The sequence below is a fragment of the Ornithodoros turicata genome, chromosome 6 (genome assembly GCF_037126465.1).
Source record: "Ornithodoros turicata isolate Travis chromosome 6, ASM3712646v1, whole genome shotgun sequence".
Classification (NCBI taxonomy): Eukaryota; Metazoa; Arthropoda; class Arachnida; order Ixodida; family Argasidae; genus Ornithodoros; species Ornithodoros turicata.
The window spans coordinates 61,815,795-61,838,848 of NC_088206.1; the positions used below are offsets into that span (position 1 = coordinate 61,815,795).

General features: G+C 45.5%; 1 protein-coding gene across 1 annotated transcript in view; it reads right to left on the bottom strand.

Moving 5' to 3' along the window:
- The window catches only part of LOC135396905 (cysteine-rich motor neuron 1 protein-like), a 49,815-nt gene extending 27,353 nt beyond the window's left edge, over window positions 1–22,462 (bottom strand). Inside the window, exon 1 of the mRNA XM_064628130.1 lies at window positions 21,563–22,462. Coding sequence (XP_064484200.1) covers window positions 21,563–21,869 — 307 coding nt within the window. The 5' untranslated portion in view covers window positions 21,870–22,462. The remainder of the gene's footprint in view (window positions 1–21,562) is intronic.
- Between the last annotated feature and the right edge of the window lie 592 nt (window positions 22,463–23,054).

The following is a 23,054-nucleotide window of genomic DNA, read 5'->3' on the forward strand; positions in this document are numbered from 1 at the left end:
GCGCTTTTTCGCCGGCTTCGTCAACTGATCCTAAGAGATTTGGGAGAAACTCACAGCACACCCTGGAAGAGGCTAGAATTTGCACGTCACCGACCAGAAAAGGAACTCTGTAGGAAGATATTTCCGTGTATAACGTGCACCGTTAGATAACGCGCAGGACCTCTTTAGAGCACTTTTTTTTACTGTATAACGCGCGCGTTATACACCGGGACACACGGTAGTTTCGGAGCTTACGAGTCTATGATCGCGACCCTAGCGTAGAAAGATGGAAACAAAGCGTGTTCTCTCATCCCTTATTAAAAACTTCCTGCTGAACTCGCTCCCGTATACAGCTCCAGTTTGACATTTTAAAGATACAGACATATGCTACTGCAAGTCATTGTTCAAAAACAAAAAGGTGGTGGCGATGGTAGAAAAAAAGAAACAAAAAAAAAAAGCACAGTGCAAACACGAGCCAACATCCAATCCGATTTCACGCATCGTCTGGCTTATCTGCGATTGGCTCACGCGAGGTGCACATCCGTCGCTGCTCAACAACCGTGAAACGAACGATATGCCGAATCCGTCAAAGTGACAGCCCATGCAGTAGCAGGTTGTTACTACAGGTTAACAACGCGGAAAGAGTACCAGGCTTATCAGATGCAGACGCAAAGATATAAAAAAGAAGAGAGCGAAAGCGGTTCTGAGGCTCAAAAACTCGACGACGCTTGAAATGCACTTTAAAAGCTGTTGACAACCCTCGTGCCAACGTTGCCCATTTGCGGCATTGCCTCTCTGAAAAGGCTTAAAACCACCGCGATTTGCGATAGCCCGTTGGTGAATTACGATAAATTGTGTTTTGAAGCAGCGAGTATCGCTTTATTAATCTGGCACTAAATTAGGGAGACAAATGTTGTACAGCTCTCGTCAACCGTAATAATAACACTGGAAAAAATGTGGTTTCGTTCCCGGGCGCAATCGCAGCAACTCTTGGGGCCGTGAGGAAATCTTAATTAAACAGAATAATTCTGTTCAATTGATAATTGAATTCTGTTCGATGAACAAAATCCTTGCGTAAAGCAAGGATTCTGTTCTATGAACCATTTACGGAATTTACGCAAGGATTTACGCAATGATTTTACGCAAGGATTTTACGCAAAATCAATTCAATTGAATTCATTTTATTTCACTCAGAAAAGTGGGGGAACCCCGGACAAGAGGCTGCACAGTGCAGCTTGACAAGGTCCTGGGACCCGCCCCACCCAAAATTGCAGAATTTTGTTCATTTAACATTCCCCCAGTGCCCCAAGGATGGCTGTTATCGCGCTCAAAAATCAGACCAATTTTTTCCAGTGTTATTGTTAAGGTTGACGGGAGCTGTACAGTTAACGATAAAAGGGGCATATGTTACGACCAAAACTGTACAGAAACACAAAATTAAGTTTGGAAATTGAAATGACAAAGGCGTTTATTTGAAATAATGTAACAGTGACGTTTAAGATGCAAAACAAAAAAAAATGAAGAAATAAAGACACACACAAGAGAAAAAAAAAATGCGCCGAATTTTTAAACAGGGCGGTTCAAGCCAGTCAGCCTTGCTTGGTTGGAGCTGTAGCAATGGCGCAGGTATTTTTCTCAGCTGTATCCTGTAAACGCTTTTCTGGATTTCACATCAGCGCGCACCAGAACGTAAAATGTCCCATTAATGTCCGACAGCGAAGGATCGCAATCCATCTTTCAGTAAGCCCGTGTTTGTATGAACGCTCTGTTGCGCATGCGTACACAATCTTGTCGTCTGCGCGATAAAAGGATTATAGAAGCAGACGACACAAAGAAAAAAAAAAGGAGATGGCAGACGACATGGAATGTAAATGAAATGGAGCTCACACTGGAATGCAGCGTGATGCACTTGTTGCTCTTGCGATGCTTGTTGGCCCGAACGGGTTTTGAAAAAAGGGTTTTTGATCGAGCTGACCTTGAGATGATGGAGTGGTTTCTTACAATGAACGGGAGGAGGTCGGGAATGGATGCTGCTTCGCTCAGTGGCTCTGTGCTGTGCAGTATAATACGGACGGGAGTGGCAGAGGAGAACATTGCGTCGCGGCGTGGGTGGCCGGACACCTATGTGACGTGCGCTATTCGTGTCTGCGTCAGCAAAAATGCATCCGGAGATGTGATTGATGCGACGAAATAGGGATTAATCACATCACATCATAGTGATTAATCACGCATATGAAGCACTCCTCCCGCACCATCACACACCTGTTGCGTCGAAGAAAAGCTACTGTTTGTCGCACAGTGACAAGAAAAAGTCAGTCGATTTTTTTGTATTTTTGTATATGAAAGAAAACTTTGAATTCTGACTCCACTGGCCAGAACAGATCGTGTTTTATACTGGCCATACGAGATAAACGTTATTTTTGAAGAGATGCTCCGACAAATTGCGAAAATATAGACAGCTAACTCCGTGACTGTGTACCCCAGGTACCCCAATGTTACAACCAGTGGCGGAGTATGATACCAAGAGCATACAACGAATTAATTTATGCAAAGTCAACTTCGAACGTGTAGTAGGGCTTGAGGAGTCTTGTGGCGGAAGCGCAACCGTCAGAAGACCAACTTTATGGAGAAGCCGTACTGTTCACCTCCCTGGAGTACACTGCTTCCGCTGGTGGCGGTGGTGGTGGTGATGGGTGATGGTGATGGTGATGATGATGATGATGATGATGATGATGAAAGGGCTCGCCACTGTCGGCCTCACAGAGGTGGGCAACGTCACGACTGACACTGCTCCGGCGTCCCCATGTGCTCCCGTAACACCGTGCCTGTCATCACACAGCTATTGAGAAGCGCATACACGTGGCTGAGCGGAAGCAAACAACAGCATGTCATCTTCCGCTTCCGTCATAACGGTTAAGATCCAAGTCACTATTGTTGTATGTATATACCACAAAGAAACGTCATCAAAATATTTTTCCTCGTCGAAATACGTTCGCCAATACGATTTGTATACCTGACAAGGCTCCACCATTTGTAGCTTCGTAGCATGAACTGATGACGATGTCGCACTGTCTGACGGACACAGTTACAGTTTCGCTTTTCCCGAATGAACCAGATATCGGCAATGTAACACTCTGCCCCACTGTGTCTCACGTTCCCCTACATATTTGTCTTTGTCACATTAAACTCATGATAGTTGCGAGTCTGCAGTTGTGCGTGTGTCGATTAAGTATTGTCTTTTACCTAACTGGTCCGCGCGTTTCTGTGCTGCAGTTCATTATTTCAATATGTACTTCCACCACCCCGCTTCAGTTCACTTACACAGGTCATTAATACTTACAGGGCGCACTTAGTTAGACTGACTCCAAATGAATATATATATATATATATATTAATAAGCTAAAACTTCTAAAATAGTTGGAGGGCCGACTTGTCAATTTCAAATTTCTAGAGCGCCCTGAGAAAAATCCAACCTTTCAAACATAAAAATAAACGCAAACATAAAAAAAATCGCTCGACTTTCTAATTGACACCGTTTTGTTTTCTATTTTGTCTACGGTATGGTTTGCACAGACGACCAGCAACACACACGCGACGACCTACAAAAAACCCACGCGCGAGCGACCACATCAACATTGACATTGGGAACGAAAATTGGACGAAGGTCGCCCCGTCAGCGCAGAAGTGTGGGCGACACACGCCGCTGCTCGCAGTCGAAGATTGAACGTTCCATATTGCATATACTATACGCAAAGCGCGTGGTGGTATTTCTTCTCCCGCTTGACAGCTGTGACAGTGTCGGGTAGGAGCAGCAAATGAAGTTGAGTGGAGTGATCTGGGAACTGCCCGACGGAGGAGAGCGTTAGATCACTGAGACGCTGTTTGTTTGAAAGCGCAGACTGCATTCCTGACATTGATGGCGTTCCCGCGGCCGCGCGTGGGAGGACAGCCGCGCGGATTGTGCGAATCAACGGTCATTTGAAGGAGAGAAGATTATGCAAAGTGACGTGCGCTTCGCCAAATTATACGAGCATCGATTAGGCTATACGTGAGCGGCATGTCTGCTCCGTACGGGCCTTTCCCCGAGATAATGAAGCGAGATAAAGTGCGGTATATGTAATGAGACCATAAATTGAATGGAAAACGGCTGTTTAATAGTTAGATTACACGTTAGAGGGCGTATCAGACACTTAAAGGTATCGATGAATCGTGAAAAAGAAAAAGAAAGAACCATGGACCTCCTAACATTTCTAATGGTCTCCCACCACATGCTGGACCTCTGTACGCGCGTGTTTGGATATTTTCGTAGCCGCTTTTGTTGCTTTATATATATATATTTTTTTTTCGTTGCTGTTTTTCTACGATTTCGGTACATAATGTGCACCTTTCTTTTTCCACCTTTAGTAAACATGCTTCCTGGAGTTAATTTCAAAGTAACAGCGATACTGCGAGGCAAGTGAAGAAAACAGCTGAGTATAAGTTAGATTAGAGGAGAAAATAAAAATGTGAAACGGCGGAATAAGCCAATGAAACTGTAGAAACGAGGAAGAGAGGACACTATAGGGCTGTTGCCCTGAAGTTTGCACAACGCCATTTCTGGCCCAAGCGGCCACGAATCCAAACAGTAAGGAGTTTCATCAGCGGGTTTTGCATGGTTTTTCAAACGGTATGGTGCCAAGGAAAGCTACAAAACCTGTAGGAAATCCACAGAAAAAGCGGTGCTTCTTGAAAACTGCGAACAACTCGGGACCGTGTATTTGAAAGTGCCGCGTCGTCTGCTAAACTGGGAAGTGTTGCATAGTTTGGGGCGCTGATGTTGCTGCTGACTTGCGCCATCATTTTTCTTAGATTTACAGAAACGAACCTGAAACCCCGATTTTCGCGTGTTTCGTACATGCTTTATAAAACTTTCAACGTGTTCGTTTACAGTGATATTTTTTTACAGAGCTGAGGAGGCACAGTACCTTATCTCATAAAAAAAAAAAAAAAACCCGACCCACGCGTTTTTCCATCGTCTTTTTTTTTTTTTCTTCCTTTTTTTTTTTTTTTCTCGAGGGCCATTCCACGCGAACGTCACAGGTCAACACAGGCTGTGTCCCTGATAAAGGTATGATAGGGTCTAAAAGCGTTCTGATATACGTGATATGCATATTTGTACATTTGCCGCAGGCAACTATTTCGGAATGCCGCCTTTTTGCACATATGTCTGATATGCAACATTAATTAACTTGAACGTCGTCTTCAATATTTTTTTTTCTCATGCCCTCCCCGACTATGCAGATTTATTGAGAAGATTGGGAGGCGAGGTTATCGCGTGGCACCCTCGGAAGAAAAAGGTGTCAAGCTCCAAGATGGGTGGCGCTGTCCTTGGGTGCCAAGAGCGTGTCTAATTGATAATGAGGGGATATTAGGTTGTTATGGTTAAAGTTAAATGAGGGTGGAGATCGAGAATAGAAGCCGGCGAACTTGACTGGCGCGAAGCCAGTTGCGAAGGAGAAGGTGAGGAAGTGAAGGACGTTATAGTATATGTACCATTTCCTTGCGCATCTGTGGAAGGGGGCGCAGGCATATACTGAACTCTTTTAAAAGTGTTTAAAATAGGGTTGTGTGATGACCCATTTAAATAAAACCGCTAAAACCCTGGTGCAAGGGGAAGACAGCAAAAGAAGGACGGAAGACACAGCACCAACTGTGGTGGGAGGATCTCGATATTCGCGGATACGAAATTCCCGATCTCGAATTTCCCGGTTTCGAAAAAAAGGAAAATGAAGGAGAATATGCATGATTGCTTCGTAAGATGATCTGCCGCGTTTAAAAATCCGATATTACTATTTAACCAGTCGAATTCACGGGTCTTCTATGTCTGTCCAGGTCGTTTTAGCGAACAAAAAGCCATATTGTAGCGGCCGTTATAGGCTTAGCAGGGCGGCCACGAAGAAACAGCAGGTTGGTTAATTTATTATTACGTTAGTCCTAATTCGGTATTTGCATCTCTATGTCCAGGTTAGTCTAAGTTCGCTGTTGACATTTTCCCGCTCGCGACCGTGCATTTTATAGTCAGGTATTTTTTCCAGCAGTTTATTTTGCATCGGGGATATCGATCGGTTTATTTCGTCCTTTTGTACTGCGTTCCACTCGCAATGGGGTTTTAGCGGTTTTATCTAAACTCTGTTCCCTTTGTTTTTCCTTCTATCATTTCCCGAGCTGGCTGGTCCCTTCTTTCCAGTCTTTCTTCAGCGTTACTTTGCCTTTCTTTTCTTTCTTCTCCTTTTTTTTTTTCCTTCCTGACGAGGAATTTACGCAGATCGGGATCGGAAACGACATGGAACGCGTTTGGCAAGAATGCCCAAAATTGCACCACTTCTTTCTTTTTTTTTTTTTTCAGAACTGTTACCTCCCTATTAATTGCTATTTAGCCCATCGAACACAAAATTCACCAGAGCAATATCTGCGCTCTCTTTTCTTTTTTTTTTACCATCAAAGCCATTTGTTCAGGAAGAGGACATCTCTATCATCCCATCGCATGACCTCGTGACCTCACTCCAACGAGCTCATTACGAGTATAGAATACAGAAAAGGAAAGAAAAAAAATGGAAACGTAGGTCGCACTGGCAGGTCATTACGTCTAATCACCATTCCATCAAAGGATTGCAGTTTCTGCCTATACAGACAGTGCCTATACATTTGCCTTGACCTTCTGGTGCACCATTATCAAATATTTGAACCTCAACAGTCATGCAACGTGTATTATATGAAATGTGTATACACTGTGCCAGAGAGGGGGAAATTTCTCTCCTATGCTTCCCTACTACTTCCTTCCCCATGGTAGCGTCATTCGACAGACTATATACGTCGGAAAATTCCTCCGGGAGTCTCGCAGTATGGGTGTTATATGTTCGCCGACCGCTACAACCAAAGCAACCGTTATTCTCATCATCCGCACGGGATCACCGCTTGCAGAAGCGACGACTCCCACAGGTCTCAGTTCCGCTACTCATCAGTATATAACATCATACCTACGGTGCTCCTTTTGTCTAATGTCATGGGTGCAGCACACAAATGGTAACGCGGCAATTTAGCACCCACACAGAAATGAACGGCACACACACACATAAAGAAATGATGATGAGATGTGGCTGATGCCGGCCAGCAGGCTGGGCGCTACCCCAGTGCCAATTGTAGAGATGAAAGATGATGATGATGGTGGTGGTGGGGATGGCAGTTCAGGTGATCAAAGCATGGTGGAGAAGCCGGTTGATGATAGAAACTCCCAAAAAATCGGAACGGAAAATGAACGGAAATGATTAGGATGTGCCTGTCCATTTTTTTCCTTTCTACTTCTATTCTGTGTCTGTTTTTCGTCATCTAATAAAGGGCACGTAGTTGACACTAATAATAATAATTCGGAGTAGATTTAATATTCGGAGATATAGTAGACTATAATTCGTTTAGAAGCTGAGCCTGCACGTACTTGTGTGGACTGGGTATAGAACAGGATATAGGACAGGGTATAGGACAGGGTATAGGATTTCTTTGACGTGCGCCGGAAATCTCCGACACAGGTGCTGGCTGATACTGTTTCGATGCCGCATATAAGAAACTTCGATTCTTTGATTCATTTTACTGCGTAGCACCCACGACAGCTGATAGAAAGAAAAGAGAGAGAGAGAAAAAAAAACAAAAAGAACCATTTAAAACAGTATACTACATTTGTGCGGTAAGCCAATTTCCCTGTTTCGTGCTGTCACAGTCGACCTGCAAACCACTGCCTAATTTTCGAAATTTCTAAATTTAAAAAAGATATCAAAATCACCGAGAAAATTTACTGTGCTGGTGACCATGACTCCAACTGCACCCTCAACAGCATCCTCCCACACGAGTTATAGCCATGACCCCTATAACCTATGAAGTTTCTTGACCACCGGTCTCCTGTACAAAACCTTTCACGTCATTTTCTTGGTACAGTCGAACGTGCTGTGCATCCTTAAACACACAGTGCACGTGCAGTAGAACGAAGTGAGACGCAAATGAAAGCAGTAAACCCGAACGCCCTCGGAAAGGAAAATGCTAAGCGTGGCTACACTTTCTTTGATGATACCCCTTTCTTTCGCAAGCCGACATATATTAAGACGAGAGTGAAGAGGATAATAAGTGGTCTTCCCCCTGCCATCATAGAGAGAGCTGTTATTATACGACACGAAGAGAGGGTTAATGTATACAAATAAAACAGGAATATATACAAACAGGTATAAGCGAAGATTCTAGGCCAAACCCCTTTGAAGACCTGTCCTATGCTCGTCCTTTCTTTCTTTTTTTTTTTCTTTCTTCTTTTTGATAATCTCTCTCGAAGCGCTGGATGCGCTCTTTAATAGTCCGAGCGGCAATTCATTATCGTCGCTTCGTTGGCAGCCTGAAGCTTCGCGGAACGGCAGCGTTTTCTTGTCGCGACTCTACACGTTGCAGTCCGGTTATAACGATGACCGTCGGTTATTGTGAAAGCGGTTCGGTTAATGTGTGCAGCGTTGTTTATATTGCGCAGGTGACACAAAAGGTCGGTGGTGCTGTGTATTATTTGCAGCAGAAAAATATGCATACGTTATTTTTACGTTCTTATTTTTGGTTACGCTGTTGTACACCAGGTGTTCCTGGAGGAGCTCGTCTACAAACATAGTGCTCAACACTTCGGTACTTAGATGGCATTGGGAGATTTGAGTTTGTCTTTGTGCAGGCCAGAAGAAACATTGGGAAGTCGGACGGTTTCGCTTATGTTTCGGGTTCATGGCGCGTCCAATTCAACTCGAACAATTGTTGAATGCCGGAGCTTTCCAAAGAGAACTTGCTTGGATATTTTTCTTCGGCCGTCTGCTGAAGAACAGCGCGGCATTGAAGCACGCGCTATGTGATATTAAGAACAAGAAGCCGACCTCGCTAGATATTCTGGGGCGTGGATTACCAGGGCGTGGTCTGTACAACAGATTATTGTCAGCAATAAAGGGTGGGGCGTTATATCGAAGGGGTTGGGAAGACTTGTATATCATGGTAAGATTTAATCGCGCTGTCGCCATTATTTTATTTGCGACTTTGTTTTGCTTCTTCTTCCCGGTACATCTTCTTGGTCAGCTGAGGCTACCGCTCGCGCTGAGCGTTCCGCCAACATCTCTTATCGAGCATTTTCAGATCCATAATCTTGATTGTTGTTGTCACGCCACGAGGACGAGCTAAGACAATTATCCTGATTGTTGCTCGTGTGGGCGAAGCATTGTTAAGTGTGGAAAGTCCAGACCAAGGAAAACTCAATGAAGAAAACAACACAGGTTGTTGTCATGCATGCATGGCAATCTATATTTTTTCCCACGTGTGAGAGTGTTGCAAGGTGATAACTGTTGGCTGTTTCCTTTCTGTTTTGTTTGGGTTTTGCCTGTTGTCTGTTCTGTCTCATTTTGACATCGATATCTGTCGGTACGAGGTTTAAAGGTGCTTGAACACCGCTTTTTTTTAGGTTCCGTCTAGCGCCGCGAAGCAACTGTAGCTATATATGAGCAGCGTACAGACATGGACAGATGGAGAGAGTACAGCAGGAAGGATTGGGGTCGTGGGGGGGGGGGACTCAAACCCGCGTCACTTCCCAGTTTCGGCGTGGAAAGCAAGGGAGCTTATCTTGAACACTGGTCTTGTTTTGGTTTATATCAGGTTTGAAATATGTTCTAGCATAGATACGCTTCCTTCTTTGGACTGGAATGTAGACTGAAGAAAAATTTGTAGTTCTAATGTTGTGGTACAAAAAAAAAAGAAAAGAAAGAAAAATGTAGAAGAAGGAAAAAAGAGTTCTGTTTAGTTCGTACTCGTGACAACGAAGTCAGTGGATATAGTTAGAAGTGAGCGAGGCTAACATTTATAGTATGCGCATCCGCACAGTATCCGCGCTTGTAATTAAGAACCGCGTTTGTAGTATCCGCGCGATCCGCGGAGGCGTGCGTTCTATCCGCATTTTAGCCGCGCGGATTTCGAACCGTACAATTTGCGCCCGCAAACCGCATGTAGAGCGGTTATCCGCGCGGATATAACCACACCCGCGCACCCCTCTGGATATGGCCAGAGCCCGTACTGCACACCGCAACTGGGGAGATGTACGTAAAGAGAGTTATCTCTTGAGTTATCATTTCCTGCGCCGCGAACGTGCAAGTGGCGGGGCTGCATTACGGCATAACAATATAGATGTTGTTCACGACGGCTGACTCACTGCATCTTTATACCTTCCTCAACTATTTTCAGAGATGCAGCTGGTGAGTCACCCCACCGTCAGAGGGACAATGTATAGAGCATAAAAACACTGTTGTCGCCAGTACCTAATCTAAGTCATTCATTGGTGTCCCCACATTGATATCGTCACATACTTGGCAGTGTTGCGGCCTGTGTATGCGAGGGACACAATATATATGAGACCTAGCTCCTTGGTCTACTTTGCTATCAACGAGGATCTCCTGGAATGCGGACGCCACCAGGTAGATGAGTTGTGCGTGACGTCCACGATGATGTCAGCACGGTAGGCTGACGTTTGCGTCTGCTTTGTCTATGTGTACCGTACGTGTTAAGCGCAGCTCAGGAAGCTGTAGTATGTGCCCTTTTTCTTCGGGGATGTTGGTTTCTTTGCATTTGTACGTGACTTGAGCAGTTTCACAGGTCGCGCTAGTTTCGGCTCGTCTGTTGAGTTTGATTTCATTCTACTGCGACGCAGACGTTAAGCCGTAGCGAAGCATGTTGCATAATAAAGACAAGTATAGTGGGAAAAGTTACACAACGTCTCCCTCACGGCATTTAGCTGACGATGCAAGGGTGTACGTATAACAGACACTGCAAGGGTGTATCGGCAGACGATGTATTAGCAGAAGATGCCCGGGCTGTTCATGGGCACATCATGAAAAATAAAAATATTATCCTTATTATCAGTGAATTTTAGTGCATCGTACGCTATCGCCTTTGCGTACGTAAGGAATAACGTGGTGGTTCTGCGCACTGCGCGATGCTCTTTCCGTGTGCAGAATCAACAACGCTACCCCTTATACGTACGCAGAGGTGACAGGGTATGGTGCAAAAACTCGATAGTGCGCGATACATTAAAACTCTCTAATAGAGAGTTTTAATGTATCGCGCACTATCGCCTTTGCGTACGTAAGCGACAGCGTGGTGGTTCTGTGCAATGCGCGAAGCTCTCTATGTTTTGCGCATGCGCAGAACCACCAACGCTATCCCTTACCTTGCGCAAAGGCGATGGCGTACGATGTAATCAAACTCATTAGTAGCAGACGAGGTAAGGATCCGCTTAGCAGACGACACAATATATAGCACTGCCTCTGTTGTCTGAAAAATACATCCTCCTTTTTCACGTAGGCGGTGTATCGGAAGAGCGGTAACACATGGCCGACTTATCGCTGCACGAGTGAATGGGGGCAAACAAATGTGGTAAAAACCAGGAAATAACTCTCGCTATTCCTGCCTCGGTATTTTGGCTTCGCTTTCCTTTTTCGCGATGTGGCAATGGCTCCGGGGAGTGCATGCTAAGGCCGTTGAATGGAATGCGCTATCACACGATAAGGGTACCTTGCGTCGACAACTCAGCTTTGAGGTATGCGTCAGATTTGTTGCGTTATCACAGAAGCCCTGGAAGCCAGCTATGTCAAATACACTGGAGACAAAGGGTGACAATTCATAGATGAGTGCAAATGTCTCGGAAATGTTCCTATGCGTACGCCGTGACGCAGGTGCGTTAATCCTGGCGGATGTTTGTAGGTGATTTACTGTGATTGTGATTTATCTGACCTGGTTCCTGACAACAGCTGGATTAGAGCCTACAAGTCAGCACACCTATACAAAGCAGACACGTAAATTATCAATTGTAAATGGGAACAATAAAGCACAAGACATGTCAACACAGGAGTGAAGGAAATTTAAAACACAATAAGACTATAAAAAAGCAAAATTTAGCACAAACGACTGCGGCACACTTTTCTTTTAAAAAGCTTAAGATCAGCAAAGATGTCAAGTGCTGGACATAAAGGCATCGTTGTACACCTGCTGCATACGGTAAGTTGGCATCATAAAGTTTTGTGATCCTGGGCTGAAGCTGTGGAGCAGAAAGCATCCCTACACGGTAAAACCCTTCAATTTCGCGGCAACCAGTTTTCGCGAATCGGGCACAAAGGGCCCATGTTTACGACGACGAAATTCTGCGAAATCTGGATGTTTTCAAAGACTGTATATCATCGTACGAAGCAATCGAGCATTTTCCTTGAATTCCCTTGTTTCGTTGACGATCGGGGAATTCGCAACCGGGAATATCGAGGTCTTCCCAAAGGAGATACAATGTGCACGCACCCGAGATTGTCCTGCATTTTACAACAACAACGGCAACAACAACAACTTTATTGTGAGATGATGAATGGGGGATTGCAATTAACAAAAGTGGCATTGTTCATGTTTGTTGCTGCAAAATAGTCAAAATACTTAGTAATAACACGCACAACCAACAGCGAAAACGAAGTTAGCGATTGCAGCATTTGTTATCCACCTTTTTTTTTCGGAATAGCAAGCCGGCTCTTTGTCTGGCTAACCTTTCCTTTTTCTTAATAAACATATCCCCCCCCCACCTATCAACTGTCGTCTAGCTGACCTTCCCCCCCTCCTTCTCTCTCTCTCTCTCTCTCTTTTTCTTTTTTTTTTGTTGTAATAAATATATCCTCCCCCCTCCCCCAACTATCAATTCTTGCTTGAAATTTTCGCGTGTCCTTCTAAAACTCACAAATTTTTCCATACGCCAAAAAATCAAAGGTCTTACAATGAACTGTTCATCCTCTCATATTAACCTCTGTGAAGTGGGGTAGGGTCCTGTGGCCACCACGGAGAAACATCCCATGTCATCATCACTTCTCCGTCATTTATTGTTGTTCTTCTTGCTCGCAAACCCTGTCTGGAGCTCTCAGCGTACACATCCTCCTATTTCAGCCCCAGCACAACAATAACAATCTTTTTTTTAAATTCCGTGTCAACGCCGCTAAGCAACTGTGGTTATGAGCGGTGTACAGAAAGTGGACGGATGGGAGAAAGAACAGCAGGAAGCAGTGGGAACTAGCATGCGTTCTGGACAGAATTCAGGAGGAATTGTGGTTCAATCTTGGCGTGGAAAGCGATCATTCTAACCCCTACGCGCCACGGGAGCCGGTAGTTCATTTTATGCGACCTGAGTTTCTCCTTCGTGTGTATTAGACAAGGTTCAGCAAAGATCGCCTCGTCGGTCACGGTCAGGTTCTCCCGCGACGCAAATCTCGAATGATCATAACCATGCAGGCTACACGGCTACTTTCATATGTAGATCGCTTGGACCACCTAAGATTGCTTTTCCCCACATCAATCCTCTCTCTCTCTCTCTCGTCTAGCTCAGAGTCTGGCATTCTTTGCTCCCCAGACAAGAAAGGAGAGGAGGAGGTATACCTTATATTCCCACGCGGATTGTATTCCCAAGATCGCATCCACCGGTGGGAATAATATAACAAAGGCTCCTCCTCAAGTATGCTTCCGAAGGCTTCTGGCCGTGAGAGAATTTGCTGACAGGAGGACCTTTGGTTGTGTTTGTTTGGCTTCCACATCTTGAGTGTGTGCGCTGCGTGTGCATATTGATATAATGCCGAGTGAGGACAACGTGTTTTGCGTGTTATGTCTGTTATGAGATGGACTCTGACAGTCATCGCCTAAAAAAGAGTTCGATATTGTACACAGCGAGCGTGGGACACGGAGGCAAAAATGAGGGGATGTCGCGGTTGCCGTGCTTGTATCTCTCCGATCATGCGAGGAAAGCCAGAAACAGTGAGGATATCAACTGGAAGGTTAATCCCCGAGCAGTACAACATCACGGCCCAATATCGGCCCAACACTGGCAGTGCCGGCCCAATATTTGTCCAATCCGTGCCAATCCATCATTATGCCATGTCCCATCCGTGCCAATCCGGACGTGCCGGATTGGCATGTCCACCAATATTGGTCCAATATTGGGCCAACATGTTGTCCTGCTTTGGTGTGGACTCGCTTGCACCAACGTTGAGGAGATTCCTCAATGGTGTACTCACTCATCAGTAGCTTTGACAGTGCTTCTACGCATGCGCAGCGTAACTTCTTATTCCGTGTTAGAGCCGCGAAGCAACTGTGGATATGAGCGGCGTACAGGCGTGGACAGATGGAGAGAGGCCAGCAGGAAGGAGTGGGGGACAGAGGGTTTAGTGTGCGCCCTGGGCCGACTTCGTGGGGCAGCTGTGCCGAGATTGGTTTGGAAAGTCTGCAGGGATTCCCAGGGAAAACCTCAGACAGCACAGCCAGTGGCAGGATTCGAGCCCACCACCTTGTGTTTTCTTGTCGCGATTCTACAGGGTGCAGTCCGGTTATAACGATGACCGTCGGTTATTGTGAAGGCGGTTCGGTTAATGTGTGCAGCGTTGTTTATATTGCGCAGGTAACACAAAAGGTCGGTGGCGCTGTGTATTATTTGCAGCAGAAAAATATGTATACGTTATTTTTACTTTCTTATTTTTTGGTTACGCTGTTGTACACCAGGCATTGAGAGATTTCGGAATCCCAGGGAAAACCTCAGACTGCACAGCCAGTGGCAGAATTCGAACCCACCACCTAGAGCATCGACCTCGGCTATACCACAAACGAGCGGGCGCTTTTATCCGCTCGGCTATGAGGGCGCCACTGAGCGATGTTGGTGCAAGCAGGGCGCGGACTGTGATTCTTTCGGATTCTTCAAGACCGCCATATCTCTGCGCGCGGATGAATCCCGCCGCCATTCCTGGACGACCCCGTTGGAAAACGCCACCCGGTCGAAGAAAGCAGTTCCGCCAAAAACATTCGCCTCCAACCAAGAGCACAGCCCAAGGCCGTGTATAGAACAAACAAAAAAAAAAAAAAAAAAGACAGCGCCTCGCTCATTACAGAGACGCCGCCAACAACTCTCCTAGGCTCATTCGTCTCACTAAATTGGAGCAATTGCGCCCTCATCGTCACCCTCCTCTTCCTGGTGCACGTACCGTCCCACCCAAGACCAGGTTCTGGTAAGCGGAAGGTCACACCGGGAGGTACAAGTGCGTTGCCCCCACTTTTCCGCGCCCCTAATACTATAAGGATTGCTTCACCTTAAAGTCTTCCTTTTTAGTGTGGATCGCACGCTCGCCTTTTTAGGGGGGAGACCATTTCTTCAGGAAGGCTATGATGTGTGTGGGGTGCGCGCGTGCTTCGCCGAAACGTCGCCAGTCAGGAAAAGGATCATGCGTGCGCGTGGAGTGATTACGATTCCTGTTGGTATACGCGAACCCGATCTTACTGTATATATGTACGTTTTTCGCAGGCTAACAAAAATATACAACTGGACGTTGTCAACCTGACAGGTTTTGTAGTGCTGTCCGCTGTGTAGAATTTTGTGGAAACCTGAATGTTTTTCCGAGTAACGTTTAAACTGTTATGGAACGGGTGTCTTCTAGAATTATTCTCCCCTAAGTATCACCTGACATGCGTCCATAAAATGTAAGACTAAAGGATTACCTCGTAGACTGTAGGGATTAATGATGCTAGTTATACTATATATAACGTTATCTACCTGGATCACATGTGGTAGCTTAACCAGATGGCGAAACGTGCGTGAATTTAATGGTATTTTAAATACCCGTTCGGCGTGAGCTACAGCTTTCTCTTTGTGGGTGAAGGACCTCGCGAAGAATGGAACCATTGACTAATGGTTCCATTCTGTTGGCTTATCGTATCGTTGGCGAGGTGGCGAGAAGCAGAGAAGGTGGATTTGGGGTTAGATTCGCAATACCTGACGCGTATAAGATTTCTTCTCGAGTGTTCGTTCTAGTTGGTTTGCTAACCGGTTCGGAATGGCTAATTGTCACGGTTGTGCAACAGGGACAGGTTCAACCACAATGTAACTGAGAAGAAGTGTTGAGAGCAAGTGATTTCTGTCGTATCTATGTTTGATTTATGTCCTCTAACTATATAGGAGCGCAAAAAGGCGTAAATCAGATTAGGGAGCCATTACAGCTTACTACAATTACTACCCATACAATGTAATTCACTTGCCAGCACTGTAGATAGGCACTAAACATCGCATAGACTATATTTGGCCGCGAAAGGGGCTACAGTCGTGTTCACTCTAAAAATGACATCTCCGGCGCAGAAGTAGAACTTTATAATACTACATAGTCTTCGAAATAATTAAAATTGCCACTATTTACCTTATAAAGTGTAGGTACAGTCATATTTACAATGCCCGCATATCACCTCAAAAAGAGGATTCGTCCGTTGCGTCGTTCCTGATTTGTGAAACAAAGAAACTGCAACTCGTCCCTCTCCTTCTCAAGAAGGCCTACACCGTGGAGCGGGCTCTCATTGGTCTCCTCAAACGCTATTCGTCCGATCATCGCGGAGATGACATCATGGCGATCATCTCGGCCACTGAGGCGGCGGTGGGATATGGTCACGTGCGCCTACGATTTCCAATCAGAATAGCCGACGCTCTCACTCCTTTATGACGTCAATGCTCGACACGGGAGTGTGTCTGGTCAGGTCGTCAACGTCTCATTGCGTTGTTTATTGAATTGAAGTGCGTCACTCGCAAAGAAGGAGTCCTACTTAGAGGTAGGGTCCTGTGACTATACCATCATCACTTCTCCTTCATTTATTGTTGTTGTTGTAGAGCCCAATGCGAAGTAATGTAATGGGAACTTTGCAGTGTTGCCCACTTCTCGCCGAGAGGAAAACTTTGGAGAAGCTTCCTCTGTATACCATGGGGAGATAAGGACAAACACCTTTATCTTGTTTCGATCGTAAAAGGAAAAGATACGCCTTTATAGTGTCAATTGACCGGCTTCTGTACAGGAAACGGAGTCATTCCAGATAGGGCCCTGTATCTGGAGCAAGAAGAGGTGTCTATATTTTTCCTTCAATGTTGGTTTCCTTCTCCTAAGCCTATTATATCGCTATGTGCAATCTTCTGTGTATATACACTCCACGGGAGGAGATATTCTATCGCGGGACTCTGGCTTCATTCGATAAAGGGTTTTTTTTTCTTCTCGGAACACCTGGAAATGTACGGGTTCTCTTTCGTCGCTGCGTTTGATGCTCTCTTCATTCATTCATTCATCCTTTTTTTTTTGTTTTCCTCCGAGCTCAGATTGGATGTCTGCGCTTGCATTTCATCGCGTTTCAAACGAGTCAGGCTAGACACCGTTTTCAGCCGAAAACGACGATAAAATAAACCGAATGTCAGACAAGGATCGAGCTCGAGGGCTGCTTTCGACTCGACTTTTATGTTTGGGGCGGAGGGGTGTCTGATAGCTAGAGTTCCGCGTTTTCGTTTTAACCGAAAAACACACGCCGGTAAATTCTTCATCATGTGGATTTAACCAAAAAACGCCGAATATAAATGAAGGTCCGCGGATAGATTAGGGGGATTAATGGCCGCACACGTTAATTTAAACGAAACCAGTCGGCCTGTGTTCCTTCCGAGGAGCAGTAAAGTGTGTTCCTTCTGTGATATGTGTCTCACAGCGGTTATAATTACGTTGCAATTTATACTCGCCGATAACTGCAGGGTAAACCACGTACACGACAGAAAAATCGCCGAAACACGCAGATTTTATCAAAATAAATAAACACCGAAAAACGTACGTAGAATCCGCCCTAAGATGAAAACCGAAAGCGCCGAATCCTAACTCATCACGGGTAAACGTTTTGACGGCGTAGTCCCTTCTACAACTGCCATTTACACTAACTGCATTTTGTATCATGTTACATCGTGTCATGTTAGCTACATTTCGTATCATGTTACCATCCTGCCACACCTGTGGGAGTTGACTACATGACGCTTCAAACTTTCGCATCGTCATATCAGCATATAGACTTCGTATACACTGTTTGACATATTTACTGTTACTGCGCTTGTTTTCTGGCTCCTTCAACGCATTATTTCAGAAATCGGGTAATTCAATTAATTTAGAGCTGATTTTAGCTGATATCATAGTGTAGTAGTAGTATTCAATCGTAAAGTGAATATCTGTCACAGGTCTGGCTGTACGTCCACATCCTGAAACACATCAGACTGACGTTATTGCTCGATGCTACAATCACTAGTGGTTAACCGGTTAATGTGATTATTTCACGCGGCATATCAGCCATGAGTATGTACGTTAGAAAAGAAATACCAAAGGCATGTACCGTATGAAGCAACATAAAGGAATTCGCAGTCCTAATAAATTATACTGAAGAAAGTATTTGGTGCGCATATATACGCGCGACTCGCATGTATTTCCATTCAATTACATATATCAATGACGATATGCAAGGACATTTATCTCCAATCAACGCTTTCCGCCCATACACTTGACGCTCCAGAGGGCTGAGGAACAGGGCTCGTTATTAACAATGATTGATAGAGAAGAGTATATAGCAAAATGCTTATATACCTTCGTTACGTGTCATACTTGCTAATGTACATCAACACGATAGAGCTTCCTTCAAGGACATCCTTCCGCGTCAATTACGCATAGCTTCTTTTAAAGCGACACATCTCATTAACCCATCGTTTTCTCAACTATGCTGATTAAATAATTATGCGCGACAAAGATCCGTGTACTGTACGTGCAAATATTCCAAATTGGGAAATTGCACTGCATTGCACTCATTATCATTGTTCAGGTTGTCCTTATGGCCAGGGATTGACACAGAAGTTATGTTTTTCATCTCGGGGAGGGGAAGTTCCGCAAGGGGAGCGTCAGGTGTGCTCATATCTGCTGGCTTCTCGGACTTTTATTTATTTATTTATTTTTGTCTTTCTGGTGGGTATTTTATGTGCGGGGAGGTGTGGTAAGACCTCTGAGGGGCGTGTTAGGTGCATGCATGTGTTTGGGGGAGGGGATTCTGGGGAAATCACAGCTAATGGTCCTTCTCCGTCTTCACGGTATAACATTCGAACGCAGCAATTTTGATCGCTTGCTTTGCATTGCATTGCATCGATTACGTTCTCGTCTCCTTTTGGTATACAGTCAAACTCCTTTATAGCGAACACCTTTTTAACGAAAATACCACTACAGCAATTTTTTTGTGGTCCCGCTGGAGCCCTATAGGTCCAATAATGGACATCCTTTTTAACGAAAATACCTGAGGAAGCGTGGACCTCTACGCGAAAGCTTGTACAAATTAAACTTAAACAAAAATCTTCAGTGTCGGCTTCTGTATTTTGTTTATGTGATCTACAGGACTTGACTCCCCTCTTCGTATACGCAAAATACCTTTACTGCAATTTTTTTTTTTTTTTTTTTTTTTTTTTTGCTGTCCCCTGAGTTTCGTTGTAAAGGAGTTTGACTCTAGTGTGAAAATCGGAGGTCCAGACGGAGTTCAAAGACCAGACCGACTGGGCCTCTCCAGCGCATTGCTGCCCTGGTACTCGGAGGAGGAGGCTCGTGTTTAATCTGCGCTTGTCTCCCCACCCATTGTTGTCGCCCGCGTTGAGCTCCGCGTGAGAACTGAGAAGACAAAAGCATGACAGGTGCCCGTCTTCCTTTCGGCGCTCCACGTGCACATGGTTGCCGTTCCGAAATTTTTATGACCCACTTTGAGGGGGTTGCGCTTCTTTTTGTCCGAGCCGCGGTCCTGCGGTCTGCAAACTTTGGCCAGGTGCGCGCGCTCCAACGTTTTATTGCCCCGCATTCGTTGGAGCCTTGTAGGAACCAACCAGTGCATTTATCTGTTACTGCGCATTTTTGAACATGACAGGCTGCGCGAAGGAGTGAGTTATAGAGGCGCTGACTCCATCTCTAGCAGTCCTCCACGCATGCATAATCTTTGAAGTTGCGACTTGCAATACACGTATCGCACTCAACATTCATCACGTGATCTAACACGTTCATCGCGAGCCAATATTTTAATTCGTCTTCCGAGCTATCAGAAAATCTCTGAAGAATTAGGAACGCTTCAACACTGAGTAGATAAAGCACCATTCGCGAGATACAGAGACAGGAGGAGAGAGTAATCACACTGTCACTGTCTAAAAAACAAATGACGTAACTCTGTGCACGTGGCAGGCATGAGCATGACAACAGTATATTAATTTTGTGGCATTCCTTTAATAAAATTCTCGGCCTGGAAGATGTCCAATATATCGTCGGGTACTGTACTGGCTAATGCCGTTACTTTTTGATGCTCTGAACCTCATTGAAATATTCTTGAGGTAGAATTCCATATGTGGCGCATACTGTATGGGACCTAGTGTGTAATTCCGTCTCAATAGTGAAACAAAAGAGAGAGAGAGAGAGAGAGAGAGAAAGAGGGGAAAGGAGGATCACACATAAAGATGTCATTCGCGGAGAGGTGACATCGCAATGCCGTCAGGCATGTACCGCTGATCCCGTTAGTCCTGCCCGATATAGATTTCTCTCTGCCCAATAGAAGGAAGTTGAAATGACCTTGACTTTGTGAGCATTCCGTGTTCGCGCGCGCGTGTTGTATAGTCCGCAAAGAAAGCTAATCAGCCACCCCACAGTCAGACCTCAGCGCTTTCATTTGTACAGCTGTTTTCTGCTATCGAGCAATTTGTTCAAACAGGTGGTACGGTGACTCACGCAATGTTATACAGCCACTTCTATTATGGCAGCAGCGCACAACGCTTAAAGTGACGAATGTACAGGTATGTGACTTGCATCAGCTGCTGGGCGCGTGAAATGTCAAGCATTGTTAACCGAACAGCTGTGATGGCAGGGGTGTTATGTCAACACGCAATTAGATGGAGCCGTGATGTGGAAAGCAGAAATGTTTGATTGAAAAAGTGCGGCACACACATTCGTAGCTTGCTCTGTGCAGAAGTGAGTGAGGAGATCGTGATAACGCGGGTATGTTTGCTGTCAGATAAGTCACCCAGAGGTCCGATTTTCTCTGACATAAAAGTACCTAATCGACACAGGGACATCGTGATTTTTGTTGGCAACTCAGTATTTTCCGAGTGCACATCCCCAAGCAGTGACTGGAGTTGTACTAGTGTCCCATTTTTTTCTTTATTCACATCACATCACATCACGTTTTGAACATCAACGAAGCTATGTCAGCATGTGTGACACTTTCACACGCGCTGCGAGTAAAAAAAAAAAAAAGAAAAACCGACCAGGAAGAAGTCAATAATTCGATGCAGTACGCAGACAGCCACCGTGACGCGGAAGTTTGCGTGACGGCATGCCACCCGCTACAGGTGATTTAAGCAGAGTATTCATGAACAAAAATCACGCAAATGCCCCGTGCAGTACAGATTCTTTAACTTTCTGTGGTGGTGACAACAGCTAACTACGCAGCACGTGCATTTACCATTATCACCGCCAGTGATTGCGGCGTAATCACTGGAGTGACAATCACCGTGATGTCACTCAGTGAGACACCCCAATAACGGGGTTTAACGAACATGGCTCCGCAAGCCTTTGGAAAAAGAAAGGCATCACGGACGCCTGCAACACAATAGAGAATAGGAACGATAAAAGAAACTGTGATATCACCTTACCTAGGCAACGGCCACGCTCGCGGATGTCTGCAATCCTGCCAATACTGTCGTCTGCTACGCATTCCAGAGGTAGTGTGCACAGCTTTGCGGTACTGGGACCTCCACAGGGCTCACCCTGGGTTGCAAACTCACAAACCTTGCAGCAATCACATATGTCTAGTGTCCATGTTTCACACGATTTCGCTTCGTGTCCCGGACATGGCTTGTCTGCCGAACAATCCGCCGGACACTTGTTTGATGCCGGTTCCGCGCCTGTCGAGGAACAGACGACTAACAAAAGGGCGCAGACGATCGTCTGAGCCAGCATTGCGATTTTTTTTGCAGCCGAATATTCGTCCTATGTTTGGAGAAGGACCTTTTTCTTTCAGAGTCAGATTTCCGGCATTGTGTGAAAGCTGTTGCGCGATATCACGTTGAGAGGTTGGGAAAGAAGCCGCGGTTCCACCGGAAGCGAGATTAGTAAAGGAGTGCTGATGTGTCAGGTACAAATGTCACATGAGCAGTCAGTTATTGGTGAATCACTGGAAGCGCACCGCAAGAAGTGTCAACGATGAGACATGCTGAGTTGTGCTGTCTCAAATAAAACGTAAAACAACAAATTGATGACGCACAGGTGAAGTGCTGTGTAGATGTCCGGAACACTAGTCAGGCCAGCAAGTGTGGATTGCAGAAGACGTTGCCGGTAGCATCACGAAGCGCAATTTAGTAGCAGACGACTCGCACAGAAAGTGTAATCCACAGCTTCGTAATGCCAAAAGTGGTTTTGGCAGACGAAATTTTCACATGTTGAAACACACACGGGCCGTCCAATGTCGAAGAGAGTACGTCGCAGCTCTAGATTATCCAACGCGCTGATACTGACTCCGAGCAGACGACAGCGCAAAACACAGCCGGTGAGAAAGAGGGCTGCGATCGCAGCGCCGTCGCAAACAGCGCTCCACCTGTGCGGCCGCATAGCGGCGAAAAGCGGAAGCCCGATATAGAGAGCAGAGAGCGAGCGCAATAAGCGTCATTCGAGCGTTCGAAACGGAGCGAGGCAACTGCGAGTTCGTTAGATGCGCTTTTCTTTCCTTTCCTAACTGGATGGTTGTTTCGTTCAATCAGAGATGTTTGGCAAGACGTGCGAGCATGGGGAACGCCTAGGTAGTTATGAGTACGTTCTGCCTGTTTGTTCTGCCTGTTCCACAGGTTCCGAGGGAGAGGTGTGTTCCACTGCTCTGTAGAGGGCACGATACAACCAGCCGTGCAGAATTGGAGGAACGTGCTGCAAATCATGAACAGAATATCACTCGCGGAAACTGCTAATGGGTTTTTTGAACGAGCTGTCTCACCGTTCATGGGTAACCGGAATTTAGGTGACAAAAACATATCTCCGAACAAGTATTGGTTGCTATAGTTACTCATCGGGAACAGCTAATAATCGTGCAAAAAAGTACCGACTGCATGAAAGCAGAGAAACAGAGTGATCTTCCTCCTTTCGATTAAGTATTCC